General features: G+C 47.2%; 1 protein-coding gene across 7 annotated transcripts in view; it reads left to right on the plus strand.

Moving 5' to 3' along the window:
* Positions 1–17,760, plus strand: part of RPS6KA2 (ribosomal protein S6 kinase A2) — a 375,962-nt gene that overhangs the window by 35,803 nt on the left and 322,399 nt on the right. For all 7 annotated transcript variants that reach the window (XR_012508489.1, XM_074368009.1, XM_074368013.1 and 4 more), the window contains exon 9: positions 5,186–5,247. Coding sequence is in view for 6 of the 7 variants with exons in the window: in XM_074368009.1 (XP_074224110.1) it covers positions 5,186–5,247 (62 nt within the window). In the remaining variant the exon portion in view is untranslated. The remainder of the gene's footprint in view (positions 1–5,185; positions 5,248–17,760) is intronic.

Here is a 17,760-nt window from a genome sequence, read left to right on the forward strand (position 1 = left end):
AGCGTGGATTTCACTGCCCGTCCGATGCAGAGGGAAGTGACTTGCTGGTTAAACGGCCCTCAGATCCCTGTGCGTGAAACGGCATCACGGCTCCACAGCCGTTTCAACTCTGCCACAACCTGCGAGGCCAGTGGGCGGCGAGACCTGTGGCCTCATTTCCAAGGTCGGGATGATGATGACTTAACATTGCTGGCACCGGGAGAGTGGTCAGGTGGGTGGAGCTTTGTGGACCTGCCAGAGGAACAGTCCACGTGGCCTGACTCAGGCCAGCCCAGAGCTGCCTCTGCCCCCAGGCAGGCGTCGGGATGCCAGGAGGTGAACAAAGACTGCAGGCCGGTGCCCGAACCAGGCTGGTCCTATTGGTAGAGACTTCTGCTCCCACCCATTGTCCAGCACATTCCTGTCCTGGGTGGGCAATCTCGCTGCTGGAATAGTGGCTCTGTGCCCTGCGAGTTTGGTTCTCGCCCTGGAATGTCCAGTGTTCCTCAGGTGACCAGGCTCCAGGCTCCTGGCTTGGTGGCTCCATGGTCCCTCTCACCTCATCTCTGGGCCTCATCTTTTTTGTGTGCCGTGTACCCCTTTTGGTGGCCTTGTGAACAGGCTTCTTCTCAGAATAATGTTTTAAAATACATTTTTAGAAGCACATGGGATAACAAAGAATGTAATATGAAATGTGACGTCTGTTAGTAGCAAAACAGCTCACCCCATGCAGCTGCGTTTTCTGCCTGCGTTCATGGTCGAAGGAAATGCTGGAAATCAGGAAGAGGCTTGAAATAAAGATGGAATTTTTTTCTGACTTTTGCATTCACAGATGCCCTTGAAATCCGACCTCCGGCCAACGGTTGGGGGAGAAGGGGCGGTGGAGATACAGCTACTTCTTAATGCTTCTGCTGGAAAGGACACTGTCCCTTCCCCCCCGCCGGCCAGAGTCTGGGACAGGACCATGGGTCTGTCTGACAGCAGGTCTCCAGCCTCCACATTGCGTGTCCGTGGTGTCCTGATACCTGCACAGTCCACATCCCGTGTCCATGGTGCCCTGACACCCGCTCAGTTGTGGTGGACCAGCCAGGTGTTCTCTAACCTGGGAGGAAAAGTTAAATTTGGGGGCTGGCTCAGGTCTGTCTGTAAAGCCAGCAAAGCTGTTCTCAATGTCAGATACCCGGTAAGGTCCCCTCAGTTCTGGGTGGGATGCAGCCTTCAGGTGGCACCAGCTAGAGGAGCTGCTGGAGAGAAACAGGCTAGACGTGGTCTCAGCTCGGGAGAGACAGACTGAGGGATTGTCCTTGTGTCTCAGCTCTGGTCGCGCATGAAACACCGACTGCAGGCCCAGGGGAACAGAGGTGAGCGGTCGTGGGGCCTTTTCAGAACTGTACCCCCTGCGATCCCTCTGCCACCAGCTGCCCCACCGCCCTCTGCACAGGGCCTGATGTGCTGGGCCTGACCTCCCAATATCTGGCAGTCACTGGAGAAGAATCAGCCTGGTCCTCGGGACATCAGGCCGTCTTCCACCCTTGCTGCCTGCTGTCGGTGAGACAAACACTGTTAGATGTTAAGCTGTGCCTGTGAGGTGAGAGGCTCTTGTCAAAGTGAAGGAGCCGCTGAGACGTGGAGATGGCGAGACGTGGGGCGAAACCTGCCTGGGGCAGAGCCTCACCTGTTACCTCCAGACTCATCGCCTGCTGGGACCTCAGTTCTGTCAGTTAGCACTGCGGCCGAGGCGGAGCTGGAGTGAGAGGTCTTGCTTCTGTAGTGTCCTCGGGCTGTCATAACAAATTGCCACAAACTGCGTGGCTTAAATTAACAAGAGGAAACTGACTATACTTCAATATAAAAAAAAAAAGCAGAAGGCGGTAACAAAGAATAACATAACGCCATTTGCAGCACCATAGATGGACCTGAAGAATATCATTCGAAGTGAAGTCAGACTGAGAAAGAAAATTACCGTATGATATCACTTATATGTGGAATTTAAAAATTAAAAAAAAAAGAAAGTAAAAAGAAGACACTAATGAACTCATCTACAAAGGAAACAGACTTGCAGACATAGTGAACAAACTTACGGTTATTGGGGAAAGGGGGTGGGAAGGGATGAATTTGGGAGATTTGCAAATGTTAACCACTATAGATAAAAATATATAAAAACGAATTTCTTCTGCGTAGCACAGGGAACTAAATTTGATACCTTGTAATAATCGTTAATGAGAAAGAATATGAAAATGAATATGTGTATACATATGCATGCCTGGGATTATGCTGTACACCAGAAATTGACACATTGTAGCTGACTGTACTTCAAGTTAAAAAAAAAAGAAATTGAAAAAAATAAAACCAACAGTTTATTCTCTCCCAGTCCTGAAGGCCAGAGGTCAAGTCCAAAATCAGCTGTTTCTTTTATTTATTTATGTATTTATTTTTAAACTTTTTTTAAGTTGAGTTAGTTTACAATGTTGTGTCAATTTCCAGTGTAGAGCACAATTTTTCAGTTATACATGAACATACATATATTCATTGTCACGTTCTTTTTCGCTGTGAGCCACCACAAGGTCTTGTATACATTTCCCTGTGCTAAAATCAGCTCTTTCTGAAGCCTGTCGGGGAGGAGCCTTCCTTGTGCCTCCGGGCATTTCGTGGCCACCTCACTCCAGTCTCTGCCTCCGTCTTCACACGGCCCTCCCCTGTCTGTCTGTCCATTTCTCTCTTCTTGTAGGGACACCAGTCACTGGATTAGGACCACCCTGCTCCAGTATGACCACGTCTTATTCCATCTGCAAAGACTTATTTCCAAATAAGATCGCATTCACAGGTTCCAGGTGGACCTAAACTTGGGGGACACCCATCCACCCAGTACTCAACACTAGTGCCCGTTTTCAGTGATTCCAGTGTGCGGGCACGGTGTTTTATCTCCTATTACCTGCGCTTAATGTGCCCAAGGCTGTAAGAAGAGGAAAATACGTTGTCTTGGCCTTGTTTGGTCCTGCTTCAGTTGCCATTTCGCCCCTCAAAGCAGTGGTCACGCTCTGAGACGAAATGCGCGGTGACGATGTGGGCCGAAGGATGCTGCATCAGCACCCTCGCATTCTTATCCTTTCAGAACAGACAGGCCTTCGCTGACACTTTTTTAGAACAAATCTTTTTTTTTCAGGGTGTTTGCTGGAAAGTAGAACGGAAGGATCTCAGTTAATTTTACTCTTATTTTCTCTCTTCCCCAAAGAGCAGCGGGTCTCTTTGAAGTTTCTCCAGCCAGGACTGCAGGTGTGAGGAAATAGTCCAGGTGAGAGAGGGACTTAATTTTTGTTCTGCACAAGGAGGAGTGATCCTGGACCAGTCCCGGGGCCATTATGAGTGTCAGAGTCAAATCTGTAAGGCGGGGCTCCCACCCTGACTGTGGGACTCCAGCAAATGCTGACTGTGAGGGGGCTTTCTGGGTGCAAGGTCTTCAGTTCAGCGAGAAGATGTAGCCAGGCTGGAAAAGCCTGGGGCCTCAGGCTCCGCTCAGCGGCTCTGCGGGGCCGGAGCCGTCCTTCCCAGGCGCGAGGGGTGCGGGGGTTTGGAGGCCTGCCTCCCCCAGGAGGGCAGGAGGGTGTCACAGCCGCGGCCAGCAAGCGAGCCCAGGGCCTCCAGCTCCTTTCCAGACTCTCCTTGCCAAGGGCTGCTGCTTCTGTTGCTGCTTTTCCCCGTCAGGGGCCCCACGCAATTCTGTAGCTGAAAGCCTTTAAATTCCAGTGTCGTGTTGCCCATATTTTCCTAAAACGAGGCAGTGTGGGTCGCGAACTTGTCAGGAGAGTGTGCTGACCAGTCGCTGGTTCTCTGAAAGCCCGACTGTTCTGTCTTGCCCTGGTCCACACGCGGTTCTTGCCTGGCCCTGCGGGGTCCAGCAGTCCCCACCCATGGTGGTGAGTGCACTGTTGACATTGGCCTGGGGCTTTTCAACATGACCTCTTGATTATTACAGAATACACAGTTATTGAAGGAAACTTGGAGAATACAAACAGACATAGGGAAGGAGATAAAATTTGGCCATGATCTCATAATGCAAAGGAAATTCACTTAAACAGTTTCTCTCCTTGTCTCTCCCCCGACACTAATCACAGTGGTTTTCGGTTCTGGTTACAGACCAGAATCATCTGAGTGTTGTCAAAAGCTCATTCATGCCCAGGCCAATTATATCAAATCCTGAGAGCCTAAGGCATGGGCAGTTTTTAAAGGTTCAATAATGACCACTTATGGCAGGTTTTGGGTTTTCTGATCAACATTTTATTTGCATTCTTTATACAGGTCCAGCCTATTCCCTTTTAAAGAAATAGGCAATTTCAAGCAACCAGCAAAGTTGAAGGAATCGAGCAGTGAACCCTTGTGAACTCAGCACTTAGGTCCCACCATTCCCGTTTTGCTAAACTTTTTTTTAATCAGCTGTCCACTTATCCATCCCTCTGTCCACAGAGCCCTCCTACTTTTGACCCATTCCAAAAGAAACTGCCGACATCTCCACACCTCCCCATAAATGCTTAATCACATATGTCCTTAACTGGATTAACATTTGTTTATAGCTTTTCCCGTTATTATTTAAAATTTATTTTATTTTTGTATTTTTTAGTTGAAGTATAGTCAGCTGACAATGCTGTGTCAGTTTCTGGTGCACAGCATCATGTTTCAGTCCCACACATACGTACATATGTTCCTTTTCATACTCTTTTTCACTTTGGGTTACTGCAAGATATTGAATATAGTTCTCTGCTATACGGTATAAACTTATTGTTTATATATTTTATATTAGTATTTAGTACCTGCAAATCTCAAACTTTTAATTTTTTATTTAAAAAATTAAAAAAAATTTTGTTGAAGTATAGTCAGTTTATAGTGTTGTGTCAATTTCTGGTGTACAACATAGTGATTCAGCCATACAACATAGTGATTCAGCCATACATACACACATATATATTCATTTTCATATTCTTTTTTTGTTAGGTAGCTTTTCACTTTAGGTGTAATATTTACATTCAGTGAAATGCATGCGTCTTATGTGCCCGTGGCTGAGTTCCGACTGACGCACACACTTCTGTAGCCCTGACCCTATGGATACACAGAACATAACCATCAACCCGAGGTCCCTCCAGCCTCAGCTAATCCCCACCCCCCCCGCCCCATTCCTGGAAGTAACCACCATTCTGGTTTTCTTCCGTTACAGATTAGAAGGGCCTGTTCTTGGACTTCACGCAGCGGGGACCATACGTGCCTGCGGTTTCACAGGTGACTCTCTTACTTAGCTGCGCTGGGTTTCTGTGGCTGCCACAGCACATTATCACAAATTTAGCAGCTTAAACAATACACATTTACCATCTTACAACGTCCTAAGATTGCGGTCTGACATGGGTCTCACTGGGCTGAAAATCAGGGATTCGGCAAGGCTGTGCTCTGTCCTGGAGGCTCAGGGGAGAATCTGTGCTCTTATCCTTTCCAGCTTCTAGAGTCTTCCTGCATTTCTTGGCGCCTGGCCCCCTGTATAGAAAAAATGTTTGCCCTGACTCACTGCTCACAGAATACTCTGTACTTTACTTCTGGTTATCAAATGTGTGTGGGTTTCCCCCAACACCGAGCAATTCTGCCACACCGGCTGGGTGCCCCACAGTTCAGCTCAGCTCTGAAAACACGAACTCCTGGTGAGAGCACAGGCCCCTCAGGTAAGGTGCCGCCTTCCCAAACTTCAGATGCTGGTCACCAGCCCAGGCTGTCACCTGTGCTTCTGGCTCAAAATCAGAGGTTCCTGCAGCCCCTCCTTGGGTTCCATCAATTGGTTGGAGTGGCTCGCAGAGCTCTGGGAAATAGCTTACTTACTGGGTTACTGGCATGTTACAAAGAGTTGTTCTGCCGCAGGGCCCAGCAGGGAGGGCAGGTGAGAATCACGAGACTGGAGAGATGGGAAACCGTAGCTGATCCTCAGCACCGATCACTCGGTTTACTGCTCACAGTCAGCGCACAGCACAGGTCGGTCAGAGCAGGGAAGGGGTAACGAGCCACGCCAGGGGGAAGTTGGGAGGGAGGTGTCTCTGCACGAGCTGCGTCTCTGGTCCAGCGATGCCAGTCCAGCAGCGGGTCCTGTGACAAGCACAAGGGGAGAGCTCCTTTCCAGCAGGACCTCCAGCCGTGTTGGGACCAGCTCTTGGCAGAGTGGGGTCGGGGCCTCCTGCCAAGAGCTTCCAGGGCGCTGGGCTCAGTGGTCTAATTTTAAGGAGGAACCATTACCCTAGGGGAGGGGGTCTGGACTCTTACCAGTTGCTCTGTCTGTCCCAGGGCCTACGTCACCCATCAGACATGCCATGTACAGTAATATTTCTTAAGTGTCACTCTAAGATTCGCAGTCGTACGGTGGCCATTTCAAAACAACTCATATGGAAGTTCATGTCGGCCACTGTGACTCCCTTTGGAATGACTTGACATGTTTGTTTGTTTGTTTTTTGAGTAAACAACATTTGTTCTAGGAAAAGCAACTCATTGAGAGATAAAACTGTTTTAAAATATACGTATATGTACTGTTCATTGTTTCTATGAAAAATTTAGAACTTTAGCTTTTTAAACTTACATAGTTGTCAAGAAAAAAAAAAAAGGAACCCAAATTGGATCGAAGAGAACTGTCGCTGTGTGCAGGTGACATGACACTATACATAGAAAACCCTGAAGAAGCGACCAGGAAACTGCTCGGGCTCATCAGTGAATCTGGTGAAGCTGCAGGGCCCAAAATTAACACACAGAAATCGGCTGCATTTCTGTACACCAACAACAAAGTAGCAGAAAAAGAAACTCAGGAAACAGCCCCATTTAGCATCGCACCAAAAAGAATAAACTACCTAGGAATAAACCTGCTCAAGGAGGCAAAAGACCTGTGCTCCGAACACTGTAAGACGCTGATGAAAGAAACTGAAGACGACATAACCAAATGGAAAGATACACCGTGTTCTTGAACTGGAAGAATCAATGTTGTTAAAAAGGCCACACTACTCAAGGCAGCCCCTATCAAGTTACCAACGACATTTTTCACAGAGCAGGAACAACAAACGTTAAAGTTTGCATGGAAACACAAATGACATGTCCTAACAGCTGAGGCCCCACGAGAGAAACACAAGACAAGTAGGAATGGTAAACAACGAAGAACAAAGGGTTTTTGCTCTTCACCCGATCCTGCGAGGATCAAGTCTGACCTGTGCGGTCGCTGCCGCATGCCCTCGGAGAGAGGTCGGAGGATAACGGGATGCTCCGTGCCGTGGACAAGCCAGATCCATGTCTGTCTCAGGAAGAACTTAACGAACCCAGATTCTTGCCTCTTCGCAAACATACAAAAGCACGAAAGTCATTACCTTCAGGTGTCTTTTCTTTGGACTAGCAGTAGTCTTTCACCAGGATGTTTGCTCAATGGCACGAATTCCGTGGACAAAAATCACACGTAAGCTGGCTGCCCCGTCACCCTCTCAGAGCAGCTCCTCAGAGCTACAGAGCGCCGTCTCCCGGGTGCCGGTCTCAGCCAGGACCCCGAATAAAACTTACACACTCACTACGCTTATGATGTTTGTTTTTCTTTAGGTCCACAGTGTCAAAACACGAAATCACATCACAGGGAGAGCATGAAAGGTTACCAATGAAGAGCTGGAAGGAGGTATACAGGGTGGGTCCAGGAGGGTCCCCAGGGCAGGAGCTTCTGTCCCCGCGGAGGGTGGGTGTACCACCCTCTGGCCCGGGGTTGCATTTTTGTTCACCAGCCTGGGGCTCCCTGACTCCCATCCTTTTTTGTTTTTATGGAGGCTTCATTACGTATGCATGACACTACATCACTGGCTATTGGTGATTAATTCCACCTCCAGGCCTCCCCTCCCTGGAGGTTAGGGGTGGGCTGAAAGTTCCAACCCTCTCATCACACTGTTGGTTCCCTGGCAACCAGCCCCTACCCTTAGGTTATCTAAGAGCTTTCTAAAAGTCACCCATTAACAGGAACAAAAACACCCGTTTCATCTTTATTATGCAGAAGCTATTTCAGGAACCGAGCACAAAAACCAAATATTATGATGAAATACTCCCCAGTACTCTAATGGGAGATATGCACCAGGACCTGTGGACAAAGACCAAAATCTGGATTTATTCTATGACAATATCGCACCCTCTTTGTCCATCTTCACAGCCAGCCACGGCCCATCTAGCATTCACATCGCAGCACTCTGGCTTTTCTTAAGCCTCCCTCTTCAGCTTTTAAAGACCTTTGTGATGACATGGGGCCCCCTGGACGACTCAGGGTACTGTCCCTATGTAATGCCAGCTGGTTAGCGACCTGAATTCCCTTTGCCACGTAAGCTGACCTGCTCACAGGTTCTGGGGTTTAGCACCTGGGTGTCTGTAGGGGCGTTTTCTGCCTGCCCACCTCTGCACAGCAGTCCTGAGATTCACCCGAGTTGTTCAGCCTGTGTTGTTCGTGTATCGGTAGTTTATTCCTTTCTATTAGTGAGTAGAATTTCATTGGATTCCGTCAGTGTGTTTATCAATTCTGTCCGTGGACAGCGGGGAGCGTCCTCATTCGGGGCCATTATGGGTAAAGTCATTTTGATCACTGTTGTTCAAGTCTCTTGATGGACATATATGTAATTTCTCTTGGGTAAATACCTAGGGCTGGAACTGCTGAGTCAGAGAATGGGTGTATGTTTAATTTTTTTTAAACTGCAGGCCTTTTCCCAAAGTGGTTATGCCATTTTATACCCACGCCAACACTGCAGGAGTTCTGGCTGCTCCACATGCTTGCAAACGCTTGGCGATGCGGCTCTCTTTAACTGTAGGGACCCTGCTGGGTTGGTGGGAGTCTTAAGCGGTTTTAAATTGCATTTCTCTGGTATCACGTGATGTCAGGCTCTTTCCCTGTTCGTGTTGTCTCTTCCTGTAGCTGCCTTTCAGAGGTGTCTAGTCACATCTTGTGCCCATATTCAGGGGATCGTTTGTGTTTTTGTTATGAGCTGTGGAAGTTCTATACATAACGTGCGTACCTGTTCTTAACCAGATATATGTTCTGTAATTTTTTTAAGTTTTAGCTTGCCTACTTATTTCCATATGTATGTTTTTTTCATACATATGTTTCTTTAATTTTAATTTTTAAATTTTTTTGTGGGGGAGGTAATTAGGTTTTCATTCATTTATTTATTTTAGTGGAGGTACTGGAGATTGAACCCAGGAGCGAAGCACGTGCTCTACTGCTGGGCTGTACCCTACCCCCCACATGATGTTTTGATGAGAAGTTTTTATTTAAATAAAATCTATTTTTTTCTTTTACGGTTATTTCCTTCTGTGACCTGTTTAAGAAACATCTGACTACTCCTAAGTCACAAAGATTTTCTCATATTTCCTTCTAAGCGTTTTATGGCTTTAACTGTGACGTATTGCAGGTCACATTTTGTGTAGGGTGTGAGAGCGAGTCAAGGTTCCTTTTCTTACCAAATGGTTATCCAGTTATTTCAGCACCTTATCTTGAAAGGATGGTCCTTTGCTCATCATTGCTTTGGTGCTTTTGTTGAAAAGCAGGTGGCTGCATACATGAGGGTCCACAGTGGGGTCTCCATCACAGTCTCTTTGTCGGTTCTTACGCTGTATCTTACTGTATCCTGCTATCTTGATCTCTGTAGCTTTTGACAAATCCTAAAGTCAGGTGGTTTACGTTCTCCAACTTGGTTTTCCTCTTAAGGGGTTTCTTTGGATATTCTAGGTTCTTTGAATTTCCACATAAACTTTAGAATCTTTATTTTAGTTTAATTAATTTACTTAATTTTTATTTAAGAAATCTGCTGAGATTTGTCTTCTTGATTGTGTATTTGATGTTGTGAGGCTCTGTACCGCTCTGCTCTTGCCCTGATCTGGCCCAAACGAGTTTAGCTTTTTTTGTCTTGTTTTGTTTTGTTTTGAATCCGCTTGAAAATGTCCCTCAAGGCTACACTGTCATGCACACCAGTGTCCACCCACGGAGTGCTGTGGCTCTCGGGACACGCTCGTGCACTGAAACTGATCATCTTGAACTGCGTGTCTGGGGTCCTGTTTCTGAACCCACCCTTGTTTCTCAGAACATTTAGATCAGGTTGTAACCGTTAAGTCACAACCAATAATATAAGTGTAAACAAGTCTATAATTTACCCAACTACTAATTTCTCAATTTTTGAAAAAAATTTTTGGGCAGATGGTTCATTAAAATGTCGTAGAAAAACATCAAAAGTGTTTCAGACACAGAAAGAACTGTATGGATAATGCTTCAGTTTTGTATTTAAAGAGACAACCTCCCCCCCCAAATAGGGAGAAAGGCAGAAATTTTTATTTCTAAGCAAAAAAGGAGTGGGAAGATTTCATAACTGTTCATGTTAACAAATATGTGATTTGTTCATCTATTTCAAATGTAGTTGCATGAGTATGAAAAGGTGGCTGTGGAAACCTTTACTGTCCACTGTGGAGCATTAAATATAGTCTTCATCCCCCCCCCCCATTTTTAAAGTTCAGGTATAATTGATTTACAATGTTGTGTTAATTTCCAGTGTATAGCATAGTGATATATATATATATATGTATGTATGTGTATATATATACACACACACACATATCTTTTTCGTATTAGTATGCTCTTTAAATTTTATGTAGGCAAATCTGTTAATCTGTTCCTTTGTGATTTATTCCATTTTTATGCTTAAAGATTTATCCCCCAACCAAGTCAGATTACCTATTTTTTCAGTTGTTACAATCTCGTATTTTACAACAGTGATTTTAATTATCTCTAACAAATTTTGTGTATTTGGAAAGTGAGACTTTATTTTGTTCCTAAATGGTCAGTTTCCCCACAACAGTCTTAAATAATCGATCCCTTTGTATTGCTGTTAAGTATTTTTTCTATCGTATTTTAAGTCCATGTATGTTTTCCAAGGTTACTGATTGAACCACGCTCATCATTGATCTCTGTGTACGTTTGCGTCCCAGCACCCTTCTGCCTTTAGAGTATGTCTTACATCTGATGTTGCAGCTGTGGTCTTGGTCTTGTTTTTCTTATTCTTGTTATTCTATTTTTGTTTAAACTCTTGTTTATTTTCTTAAATTACAAATCGCAATTGGATTTTTGACTATAGTCACAATATAACTAAGACTAATTTTTGTGGAATACACATGTGTACATTTTCCAGTTTTCCTAGTCGGGAACATGGTGTATTCCTTAATTTATTCACGTCAGTGAGTCAGTCCTTTTAATGCTCCCATATCTGCTTTCATGAAAATAGGCCAAAAAGGAAAGTATGTTTGAATTGCCAAGATCTTTCAGGAGATTTAAAGAATCACCCCCAGAAGCAAAGCTCATTTTTCCTGTGGTAGGACAAACCTTGCATTAAAAACCATTTTACTGTAGGAATTAACGAGAGGCATAAAAATATTCATACCCATTTACCTCACGAGGCCACGTTTGGGAATCTTCCAAAGCGCAGCGCACAAGCTCTGTGCACAGAGATGTTCACTGGAGCGAAAACATTCCTCTGTGGGGAATGACTCCACAAATTAGGGGACGTCAACGTGATGGAATGTTGCACAGAAAGTTGAAATGATGTTGAGGATATAGCCGCGTTGGGAAGCGTTTTTCATAAGCTGCGTTTTAAAAGGCGACTGCGGGAGGGGGTGTGCCTCTTCCAGTCTGGCTCCCTCTGCACCAGCCAAACCTACCCCTTGCTGTTTCTCGCACTTGACAGACAGCGCTTGCCAAGCAGGCGGCCCTGCTGTTTGTGTGTCTACCTGGACGCCCCCCGCCCCCCGCCCCTCGCGTGACCACGCCCCCTCGCGAGCTCCAGATCTTAGCACAGCCATCCCCCCCCCCCCCCGACCTCCCCAGCCCCTGCGGCTCGATCATGTCACAGACTACTTAGTACTTAGCTGTTTGTTTCTTGCCGGTCTCCTCCAACCAAAATGTGCCCCGGACGGGGCATTCTGTCTGTCCTGTTCAGGCTGTGTACCCAGGCCGTCTGGAAAGGCGCCTGGGCTCAGACACCAGCGCTGTAAGCAAAGTTGAAATGATAGAGGGCCCAGGCTCATTATTTTATTGATTTTCTTTATTTTGGATACATTGGCTTGTCAGCGAGGGTGAAAAAAAGCTGTCTTAGTTCCTGCTAGAAACAGCTTTGCACCATCTTTATTCATTATTGAGGAAATCTGATGGATAAGAGCAAAATTGGGTGGAGGGACAGGGACTGGCCCAGAGGGGCCACAGTTCCCACCAGTTTCTGGAGCTGGCAGGGTACTGCTTCCCAGGGTGAGACTTGGATGGGGAGAAGCCTGGCCATTTGTACTGCGGGAAGAGCACGCGCCCTCCCCATGTCCCTCCCCACCTACACCCCAGATTGGGATGGAGGGGCCCTCGGGGTTCAGGTGAGGGTAGCACCTGTCACCTAGGAGCGTGGTCCCTGCCCATCACAGTTCCTGCCCTCCAGGGTCTGATGACCTTGTGTTGGTTGAGGACGGAGAAGGTGGACACAGAGAGAGGGGATCAGGGACCCTTGCCCTGCGCATCACACTGGCCTCAGTGGAAACGTGGGAGTGTGCTGCCCAGACTCCAGCCGACATCTGAGTCCCCTCTGCTTCCCTTCCTGGAAGAAGTTGGAACTGACAGATGAGCTGGGCATCATGTCTCACACCCCCTCCCCCAGCCTGGTCCAGCAGGCGGTAAGTGACCTGGGACCTAGAGGTCCTGAAAAGTCATGTGCCTTCTCTTCTGGCTTTTCGAAAGTCATTTAGAAATTATTTCTTAAGAGAGACCAAAGATCTATATTGATGAGGGTTTGGCCTGTGACCATGTGGAGAAAACTCCATATGTCCCAATCAGAAAACATCTATTTTTACTGAAGAAGCTGACAGAAGCGCTTTCTAAAAAGGCTGCTGTAATCAGCTGTGTGGTAGAAAAACATATTCAAAACACGAAACAAAAGTCTGTTTTTAAAGAAAATCAAGCCAGATAACAAAAAAAGACTGGATGAAATAAACACATCAGGAGGCTCTTCGACTTGTTTTAAATAGACCAGACCTCAGTATTTTTATTTGAAAGGAATCCAGGAAAGGACAGCGCATGATGAAATGACTGGCAGGAAGTGCGAATGTTCTTGTGCCGCGTAGGGGCTCCAGGTGGGTCTGACAGGCGGGGGCAGGTCCACAAAGAGGCAGGACATGGACTTGAATAACCACATTGATTGTAACTACCTTGTGTATCCTGCAGGCTGGGGATCAAATACAATAGCTGGAAAGAACAGGACAAAGTAATTTTCTTTCTTTGTCAAGGGTGTTCAGGCTTGCCCTGCTCCGCGCCTGATTTTGTTACTCTGAGCGGGAGGATCAGGTTCCAGGCAAGGCTGTCCTCACGCCCATCGCGAGGAAAACGAACTCCTGTTAGAAAACTCAGCCCACAAGCACAGCTGTGCAGAAACTCTCGTATTTCTTTCCTGTAAACCCAGTGAATTGTGAGAGCAAGTCCCCAGATCACCCCAGGTCCCTGGGGGGCCCTCGGAGGTCTCTCCTCAGTCACGCAGCGACTGTATAGCGCCGGCATCCACCCTGGTCACCCGTGGCCGCGTCTCCCTGCTCCTTCCAGGTCCGGCTGCTTCTCCAGGCATCTGGGTTCGTCCAGGGGGGCCTGTGTGGAGGCAGAAGGCATAGGAGGGCGTGGCTGGGAGAGGATGAGGGTGCACGGAGGGCAGACAGGGGCTCCTAAAAGCTGTGGTCCCCGCCACAGGCTCCCACTGAGGCTGAGAGGACCACCCTCATGGGATGGCTGGCTCAGCCCAGCCCAGCGGCTCCACCCACCGTCACCTTGAGGGAAGGTCAGAGTCAACTTAACCTGAGACTTCCTACCCTCGCAAGGCATACGTCTGACTTCATTCCCTATATTAGTCTGAGAGTTCAAGGTCAGGTTGAACTTCTCAAGAAATACCTGTTAACATTACAGGGAAACTTGCTTTTTAAAACAAGTGTCCTGCGGTAATGATTCCCCTACCAGTGGTCTCATGAACATACTGAATATTCATCTTACAGAATCCGCATGTGAACCTAGGGGAAATCACCACTCTCCCGCCCCTGTAACACTTTGGCCGGGTCAGTAATCAGTGCGCTCACATTGGGAGACAGATCTCGTTGGCCTGATCCACTGTCCTGTCCCTACCACTCCCAGCTCCACACCCTCGACTGCCCCTTTATTCAGCAGACTTGCCCAAAGATGAAGCGCAGACCTCGTGTGGGGCTTGTCTGCTGAGACATCAGGCCAGAGGGAGCCCTGTGCTCATGCAGGGACCACAGAGGGGTCACAGCCTGCATGGTGTTTGTTTGGAAGCTTGAGGAACCAAATCAAAAGGAGCAGAGAGTGCTAGACTTTACTTTTTCTAGGAAATCAATGCATTACATGTGCACACACACTCACACAGTTTTTTTGATCCTTAGAAAATCCCCTTAGCAACGAATTGGTTGTCATTTATTAAGCACTAACATGTGTTCAGCACTGCATGGGGTGCTTCCATGAATGCAGAATAACTTGTCCTCTAGGATTTGATCAGCGCTTTGCTTTGTGTTAATAACCATCAACACAGTTCCTGAAGGAGTGACAGAGCCACCCTCTGTGCAGGTGGGACTGAGGCCCCTGTGCCTGCACCCCGGACACCTCCGTCTTGACCAGGTGAGCACCGTCCACTGTCCTACAAGGATCCTGACATCCCAGCCTGAAAGGGCGCCTCCCGGGTTCTGCCTGCTGCCTGGATGTGCGGTTTCTGCTGTTAACTGACTTCCTGTGCCTGCGCGTCCCGATTCACCTCTTACTTAGGAGGAATTCAGTGTTCTCTTTGAGACCAATCAGGGTACGTGCGAGATCAGTGCGTTGCTGGTGGCAGTCCTTCGGTCTGGTTAGTTACTTATCCTAAGGGATATCTTTCCGTGCTTTTGTTTTGCATAATTCTACCCGGTACGTCTCAGACCCTGACACAGAAATGGCTGTGCTCGCCGTTTCAGCTGTTCTAGTCATTCCTTAAGCAAAACACTTCATGGAAAATCTTTCTTCTTGCAAAACCATGTGTCAAGGTTAGCTTGTCTTTCTGTTCTTACATTTTCCTAACAAGATAAGCAAGCATTAATCTTTTTTTAAAAAAAAAATCAGATACAGAAATTAAAGTCAACAGCATGAAAAAACACGAGTCCGTGCAGGCAGAGGACGCAGAGCAGGGGCTTCTGGCAGCCAGAATCTGCGTGCGTTCTTGTGGTCGGACAAGTGCACCTCGCATTGAAGATGCCCTGCCCTCAGGCTCCTCTCTCCAGGAGTCCGATTCAGTTGTGGTTCCGAATGGCCCGTGGCGTTTCCATGATTCCCTTTCCTTTCATGGAAGAGAATTTCATAGCACTATAGTCAGTATCCTGTAATTGTGGATGTTTTCATGTACTTCACATAACTTTCACCAGGAGTAGGTACTTGATTCCATAGGTTATGTGGAAGGTTCCTGTAAATACTGTGTTTTTGGTGATTGTTTATATTCTGAGGCGATAACTATCATGGTTTAAGAATTTACCAAGCACCGTTCATGCATATGCTTAATCTTCTAACGTCAGTACAGACTGCGACTGGTTCCAGTTGCCTCCAGAGTCTAGTACACAATCTAGGACAGAACCGTCTTCTAAGTTGTGCTGTTCGTGGTCTTCAGCCATTTTTACTGTTTCTCGCCTTCCTCCTGCTTAACTTGATAACGGATGGTCATTTCTTAGTAAAGAGACTTGACTATTGTTAAAACCTAAGTAAACAGTAATAATAAGGACAAAACTGTAGCAACGACAAACACCCTGTATGCCATCAGCGCCCAGAGGGAAGGGAGGCCCAGTGCATCTTGGGGAGTGTTTCCGAGTCACCGGTCTGGGCTGGTCCTCGCCCTCGTCACGTCCCCTCAAGCCACATGCTGTGGCTACAGTTTCCGTAGACTTTTCAAAAGGCATTTTATGTGTGTTCAGCTTAGATATCAACATTAATATTTTTGTTTTCAAAAGGAAATTGAGTTGGTCCAACCGGGAGTGCTTTTGTTAAAAACAAAAAAATCTAGAAGTGTATTTACTTCCCTGTAAGGTCATTTCATGAAGGCCGTGGTTGCTCATGTCAGTTCCGGCAGAAATGCCTGGGATTTACGAGGCCGGCGCCCTTCGGATGAGGTACGGCGTCGGGGAAACGGCCAGTGTCTCATTGCCCATGTGATGTCCTGTTCCTGTGGGATCCGTCGACGGGCTGTGTGATTAGCCTTACGAAAGCTGGAATAAATTTTGGAACAAACATGTTTGGCTCAAAGCTAAATTAAATAAATCCCTGAAAATTACTTAACTGCCAATTACCGCAGAGAATGCCGAATTAGAAAAGAGGACAGACTGGTCTCACTGTCTCTGCAGGACAAGAAAGTTAGTAAGACTCCCGACCAGGAAGCTCACCAGGTGGTATTTTCACAAGACTGAGCTGATTTCTGCGGAGTATTGTATGTAGGCGAACGGGACAGTGCATTCAAGAGGGAGAGGAGCAGCTTGCTTGTCTTTACTTCTTTCTGCATTTTGCTTCTGCGGGCTCTGACACTCAGGCAGTAGGTGTTTGCCCCGGGCTGAGTTCTGCTCAGAGGTGAGGTGCCCTCGGGACACAGGAGACTGGGGCCGGGGCCCAGCCACGGTGACCTAGAGCTGGCGTGGCTGGGGTCATGCTGACTTCGCTCACCAGAGGGGGAACATTATTTGGGAGGCCTGCAAGCAAGCCTTCTTCTTTAAAATGTTCTCCTAGCATATAATTTCCTTTTCATAATAAAGAGGCACTGTTTACTCTGTACTCAGCTGGCTTTTCTTTCTTGTGAGTAATTCCTTTTGGAAAGAAGCTGCCTTTCTCTACCAGAGTGTCACGACTCTGTTGTGTTGGAGATGGGGCTTCTGGCTGGTTTGGATTCCAGCTACCTCTTGTGTCTTTCTGGACCAAACTGCAGGATGTGAGCACATCAAGGGGTTTCTGGAAGCCTCTATGAAGGCTTCATCTTCTTTGATGCTTAACTGTTGCCAACTGAAATGTTGTCCCCGGGCCCTGGCTAGTCCCTGAAGAAGGCAGGTGTGAACCAGGATCTTGACTCACCGATTTATCTGGACGTCTGGGTCCTGATTACTGTGGAACTGCGGTGTTTTGGGGCTTTCTGATTTGCCCTTATATCCTCCCCTGGTCCCCTTGGGGAGTGTTAGCTTGGCTGCTGTAACAAAGGAGCACAGATGGGGGTGGGGGTGCTTAAATGACGGAAACTCATCGCCTCCCAGTTCTGGAGGCTGGGAGTCAGGCCCAGGTGTGGGCAGGCCGGGCTCCCTCTGCAGGTACTGGGAGGGTTGGCGCCAGGCCTCCCGCCCCTTCTGCCCGTCCCCTCGCCTGTGGGGGTGGAGGCCAGACTTACAGGGCGATCTCCCGTGCCTGTCTGTGTCCCCATTCCCCCTGCTTTTTTCCTTTTTTTTAATTGAAGTACAGTCAGTTTACAATGTGCCAGTTTCTGGTGTGCAGCACAATGTCTCAGTCATACATATACCTACATATATTCCTTTTCATAGTCTGTTTCATTATAGGTTACTCCAAGATATCGAATAGAGTTCTCTGTGCTGCACAGAAGAAACCTGTTTATCTATTTTACATATAGTAGTTAGTATCTGCAAATCTCTAACTCCCAGTTTATACGTCTCCATCCCTTTCCCCCATGGTGACCATAAGTT

Source organism: Camelus bactrianus, chromosome 8 (assembly GCF_048773025.1).
Source record: "Camelus bactrianus isolate YW-2024 breed Bactrian camel chromosome 8, ASM4877302v1, whole genome shotgun sequence".
NCBI lineage: Eukaryota > Metazoa > Chordata > Mammalia > Artiodactyla > Camelidae > Camelus > Camelus bactrianus.